At 42.0% G+C, this 6,778-nt stretch overlaps 1 protein-coding gene across 1 annotated transcript; it reads left to right on the forward strand.

Moving 5' to 3' along the window:
• Positions 1-5,246: 5,246 nt before the first annotated feature.
• On the forward strand, positions 5,247-6,353 carry sstr1b (somatostatin receptor 1b; the record flags this gene model as incomplete). The annotated part of the gene is made up of 1 exon (XM_079215101.1): positions 5,247-6,353. One exon carries the CDS (start codon positions 5,247-5,249, stop codon positions 6,351-6,353), a length of 1,107 nt encoding a protein of 368 aa, XP_079071227.1.
• Positions 6,354-6,778: the final 425 nt, after the last annotated feature.

A 6,778-nucleotide genomic window follows, 5' to 3' on the forward strand; every position in this document is an offset into this window, starting at 1 on the left:
ATATCAATGGAGAATAGGATATAAAACATGTTATACCGTACCTCCTCTATCTAAACACACACACACACACACACACACACACACACACACACACACACACACACACACACACACACAGATATGTTCCTTCTACCAAGCAGCGTTAATGCAACTTCAAAAGGATGATTGCCTATCATTAAAGCTGGCAGGAGGGAAGGTTGGAGTGGAGCTTGCAGCGTGTCGAGGAGTGGAAGACTAATTAAGACTTCGGACTCTCTGTTCTTCCTCATCCATCATAGATGTTTCTGAAGGGGTACTGTTTATACTGCAGATTAGCAGCTGTTACATCTGGAGTGCTCACACATACTGGCCCTCTAACAAGTGTAGTTAGTGGTGTATAGTAACGAAGTAGAAATACTTTGTTACTGTACTTAAGTATGTTTTTGGGATATATGTACTCTACTATTTATATTTCTGTTTACTTTTACTTCACTACATTTTGCAAAGAAAACTGGTACTTTTACTCCAATACATTTCCCCTGAAACCTTCGTTACTCGCTACAAAATCAAATCTATCTTTAGAAAAAAAAAAACACATCGGGGACTGTGGTGGAACACAGACTCCACCAAGCAGGTTTTGCGAATCACAATATTCTGCATTTTCCCTCTACATCCTCTAGCCCAGCGGTAAACCTTTATGCGTCACGGACCGGTTACGTGAAGACAATATGTTCACGGACCGGGTCCGACCTCGGAGGGACGGGAGGCAACAACACCCGACGTGTGTTCGGTATGTCCAGTCTACTGACTCTACTCCTAACTAAACCTTTATGTCCAGTATACTGCTTAACTTATAACCCGCTGCCCAAAGACAGGATGTTGAAATGGACGCATGTTTTCGTGATTTTTTTTGCGATCTCAGGATATTCTGCTTTGGTTTTAATCCAGAACACCGACAGAGTTAAACAGACTTAAGTTTCATTTTTAGAGTAACGTAACATCTTGACATGTGTCAAGAGGTTCTGTCTGAGGTTACCACAGGCGGATGTATCCGGTGCTTTTTCACAATAAAACATTTTTCCGGCCTTGATTTTTTTAAATTTAATTTAAATCTTTCATTCATTCTTTCTGTGCGGCCCTGTACCAAGTGACCCACGGCCCGGTACCGGGCGGAATAAGCATACTTATAACCACACTGTTACAACTCCTTCATAGTGTCATCTTGCTTTTTGGAGAATTATTACTATATATTTTAGGTGACTTTTACTGGAGTTATTTTCCAGTAAGGTATCTTTACTTTTACTCAAGTACGGCTTTTGGGTACTTTATACACCACTGAGTTTAGTTCTCTTGTTGGCCATCGAGTGGCTCCGTCTCTGTACCGTTTGGAAGGAGGGGAGTGAAAAGTATCCTCGAGGACCTTTTGATGAAAACCAGCTCGATCCAAACAGATCTAGCAATTTCCAACTAATCTTAAAGCAATTATTTGTCACTTTTGTCACCGCAAGCACAAATTGATCATTTGCCGCCCGGAAAGGAAATCCCCACACTCCCTGTTGAGTTAGAATAAACTTTGCATAACACTGTCTATGACAAATTCATGACTATTTGTGCACACGTTAGATACATTACATTGCTTTACATTTCACTGACACTTTTATCCAAAGCGACTTACATTTTTGCTCTATACACCGTAGACACAGCGGGGAGCAATAAGTGTCTTGCTCAAGGACACAACGACAAGGACTAGCGCAGCCGGGGCTCAAACCATGCACCCTCTAATTGAAAGATGGGCATGCTAACCACTGAGCCACAGTCACCTTATGTTATTTCTTCCTTCTTGATCTTTTGACCTGATCATTATGATATGATTAGAATTATTAAAAGTAGGCTGTAGCACTTTCGTCATACACATCCAATGTGAAAATAATAGCTTTGTCCAGATGCATTAAACCTCTTAAGCTTTAAATAGTATCAAACAAAGTATATTTAGGTGGTATCGGTATCACTTTCAGTGTACTGGTATTGTCATTTTTCAAATGATACCGACCTCTAATCATCCTCATCAAACCACTGCCCTTGCACTGCCATTCTTGCAGTGCAAAGTGCATCATATTTCATTTTTTTTTCCTCATTACAAATTCCCACAATTTTTCCTACAGTATTGTTTTTCTATTTTAAACAATCTATTTCATTTAGTATGCCCAAAACATATATTATATGATATTGTTGGTTCACCTCCAATTATTGTACCATTTTCTTTGATGAGACACACTAGGTTTTGGACTGCCATTAGCTCATTGATCACATGTTGTTGACAGCATTTCCATTGTTCTTTTCCTGACTTCACAATTTCACTGCACATTTTCTTCAGTCCTTAAATCTATATTCACCTCTGCATTTGTGTCATACTCATACCTCTGGCATAGATAACATTGAAGCAGAGGAGGATTCTACGGTCTGATGGGGAAACTCATGCATTCTTTATTCTACCTTGAAGTATTACATCCTGTAACTCTAGAAGCACTGACACATTCTACTCTCTCGCCATGCATTCTTCTAAACAATCTCCTTAGTCTCCCCTTCTCGCCTCTTTAAATACTTCATATTATATATTTGAATGCCAGCTATCACTCCACAAGAAACGTATCCCAGAACTCGTCTTTAATTGTTGCAGATACTTTCAATATGCAAGTTTCCATCCCAAGGCATCGTGGCCATTTCTACTTCTAACTTTTTTTTTCAGCTCCCTACACAGAGCTATTGGACTTGGAATGACTTGCTCACGTTTCTTCTCGAATTTAGTATAATTTAAAATGTCACTGTCAACCGTTTGACCTCTAAGCTTCTTTTATTGCTGTGGCTGGTGCTCTTCTATCCTCATTTCCTCCCCTATTTTACTTTGCCCCTTTTCTCCAACAAGCATAGTGAGGTCATCAAATTCCATATCATCATCTTCATCTACCCGTGTTGCCATCCTCATCCAGTCCCAAACCAGTTTAAGGCCACCCCCAGTAATTACCTTGTGTAAGGGATATGATGGATGTTGAATTGCCAGATTCTAGCAGTAGTCAGTAGTTACTGGACTGCCAGACGCGGTCAGATCCATCTGTGACTATCTGCTTACATATGTGTGTGTATGTGTGTCTCAATCTGACATTGTATTCTTTGTAATTTCTGGTCGTTTTGATAAGTGATGAGTTTCTATAGGTAACCTTTATTATTATAAACCACACAAGATATGCTTGCTGCTTTGTTCAGCAATCGCAGGTGATAAGATTCTGCGCAAGCCCGGCCTCATTAATACAGCCGAATGATTCGGTTTCTGTTCACATCGAGAGCAAGTTTAGCAAAGGCTCAACCAGTTGGTGTTTGCTCTCGGCAGCTCAGGTTGCCGGCTATATCCTTTAACCCCCATATATATCAATCAACAGGCAGATTTAACATTATTGAGAATTGGCCTCCATATTATCCTTCCTTCTCTTTATGAAAATCCCAAAAGATTTGAGTCTTCTTCCACCTGGATCTCTACACTTTGCCGTTTCTCCTCGACTCTTCCTGCTGCAACTTGTGTCACTCAATGCTCACACTACCAACTCGAGAGTCATACTACAGAAAAAGAAAGCTGTAAGCCCAATGTGCACATCCAACCGGTCCTAGAGGTTTAACCACTAAATAAGATAACTCACCTATGTGGGTTTATTATGGGTGTGCAGGGGTATTTTCCCAACTCTAAAACTGTTCCTCTCAATTCTTTCTCATGGCCTATTGTGAGCAGTATTGCTACAGACAGCCTGGAGGTATATATGACATTTGAGCCTTTTAAATAATACACACAAACAGAAATATATTTATGCTTATAGCCGGTAAATGCAGTGGTATTTTAAGAAAGTCAATGCAGTGTCATGTTTTCATAGGTATGACTCATTTGTACTTTGATGTTTATGCTCGGTGCTTGTTAGACGCAGACTAATGCTGCGTTCACCCCAAAAGAGTTGTGAAATATTCGCACAAGTAGATTGCATGTAAAATCAATGCACAGACGCACATTTTTCGTCACCGCTGTCCTGCCGTTGCGGAATAACTCGTCCTGGAGGAGTCGGAGCTGTGTGCGACTACGGATAATATTATGAACCCAGACACGGGAGCGTTTGATGTTCCGACGTTTGTGGGACTTCCACAACAAGTATAAAGCAGAACTAGTGGTTATTTCAATGGTGAATGGTGGAAAAGGTAACTGTTTTCACGGAGTAAAGCCACAGAGATAAGCCGTGCCCTCTTTCCGCAGCGAAAAAGCAAATTAACCATATAAAGTCGAGCAAGTAAAGTCAGGTGAAAAACCCTTTTGATGTGAACGCAGCAAAAGTGACAGTTCTTTGTTTTCTTACAGGTTTCCATAATTCAGGTCACAGAAAATGGGAGCTCAGTGTATCCCGAAGGGAAGCTTCGGGAAGAATCGTGTGATTTTCCTGCACTCGGCAACGGCTGTGAGGCTCCACGAGACAACATGAGTGGCGAAGCCGAGCATCACAACCTTTAAGTGCACACTCAATGTGATTTTGACCTGCCGGAATGTGCCGTTCCAATTAACAGATGGAGTGTTTTGTATTTACTGTGTGTCCTAGTGGTCTTACCTTGCTTTTGATCAGAACTCTACACAACTGGAACAGATGGGCAATACGATATTAACTCATGAAAGAAAATGGAAGAGAATCATGCTAATCAGTGTGTATAGTGGTTACCCTTCAGAGCAATTGCTGCATACCCTGTTTTTCTGTCAGAGGAAAAGAATCTCTCATTATCTCACGATATTCTGAAAAAAAACGAGAACTACTACAGAATTGTTTTTTTTGCAATCACAAAGATTAATTTGTTAGTATTTTAAAAATTACTACTCCAGTGAAGTCTTTCCAGAGTATCTGCACGTTCAGACGTTCTTTTGATATCTTTTGGTACTCCCTGTCCACCCTCATATCTGCAGCCAATTGATAAACTTGGGCTTGTGAGAAGGATTGCTCCTCAAAAGGTTGCTAAAACAGAATTGTTGAATAAATATTGATATTTTACCATTGTAGTCTAGACAATAGTATGGGGTCGCGGGGCACACCACCAACTGTCGAACAAGGTCATGTGTAGGGGCTGGCTTTTTGGTAATCTGTGGAATTACAAATTCTAAGAAGCCCAACGTTTGGCTTCACTTCAGCTCATGATAGCTCCATCGAATAGCTCATTCCAACTAAAAGTCAGCATACCCATCAAAACTGACGATGGATTTCAACGGGAGCCATGAATATGGGTCATATCCAACTGGGCTGCCCTATAACACAAGCATGGACTATGAGGACTATTACCAGGAGCCTGACGCCAGTAAAATCATCATCCCATCCATCTATGCTCTTGTCTGCTGTGTAGGTCTTACTGGCAATGCCATGGTCATCTACGTCATTCTGAAATACGGCAAAATGAAAACAGCCACGAACATTTACATCCTCAACTTAGCGATTGCTGACGAGTTGTTCATGTTAAGTGTTCCCTTTCTGGCCACATCAGCAGCCGTCCGTCATTGGCCCTTTGGGTCGCTTATGTGTAGGTTGGTGCTGAGTGTAGATGGTATCAATATGTTTACATCAATCTTCTGCCTGACTGTGCTGAGTGTGGACCGATACGTAGCAGTTGTCCACCCTATCAAGGCTGCCCGCTACCGCAGACCGACTGTCGCCAAAGTAGTCAATGTGTGTGTATGGGGGCTGTCCCTCATAGTCATCCTGCCCATCATCATCTTCGCAGACACTGTCCCGGCACAGGACGGTGGTATGGATTGTAACTTCTTGTGGCCTGAATCGGCGTGGTCAGAAGCATTCGTGGTTTATACCTTCCTGTTGGGGTTTCTGCTGCCCGTTGGAGCCATCTGCTTATGCTACTGTTTAATGGTGGCCAGGATGCGAGCAGTAGGGCTAAAAGCAGGCTGGCTTCAACGGCGGCGCTCAGAGAAGAAGATCACCCGCATGGTGCTGCTAGTCGTGGCCGTGTTCGTTCTCTGCTGGATGCCCTTCTACATTGTCCAGCTTGTCAGCGTTTTCCACCGGCCCCCGGACCCAATGGTCACTCAGCTTTTTGTCATCCTCAGCTATGCTAACAGCGGCGCCAATCCTATCCTGTACGGCTTTGTGTCAGACAATTTTCGGCGTTCATTCCAGCGCATTGTGTGTTTCCGGTGGCTGGAGTCTGGGCTGGATGCGGAACAGGTGGATTACTGTGCTGTAGCTTTGAAGAGACAGGCAGCGTGTAGCCCCCTGGATTTTCCAAAGGACTGTATGGCTTCTGATATGGTGTTTCGCAATGGGACATATACCTCCCGTACAACCACAGTGTAACCAGAACCAGGGTTTAAAGAAGTATACCCACAACCTATCAAGGCGTTTTTCCACTTTGGGGTTATACTATGGAGATTGATATTTCATTTTGATTAATATGTATGTGATATAAAAACTTGGCCCAATACAGATTTACTTGACAACATGTTAACTCTTTAATGGCAGGGGACATAATCATTTTGGGACAGAGGTAAAGAAGTGTACAGTTCAACAGCTGATCTGGCTGGCTGATAAGTTGAGAGAAAAACTGACAATAATAAAGATGTATATAATTGTCAGGATCCCATTAATGTTCAGTTGTTGATGTTAAGCAAAAGTGAATGTAAGCACAAAATGGGAAAGCTTAGAACCATTTGTATTCTGTTACGTGACTTATGGACAGCCCAAGGCTTAGGTACCTCATCAACTAATTGCAAATGTGAAAT

Source organism: Taurulus bubalis (assembly GCF_910589615.1).
Source record: "Taurulus bubalis genome assembly, chromosome: 3".
Taxonomy (NCBI): Eukaryota; Metazoa; Chordata; class Actinopteri; order Perciformes; family Cottidae; genus Taurulus; species Taurulus bubalis.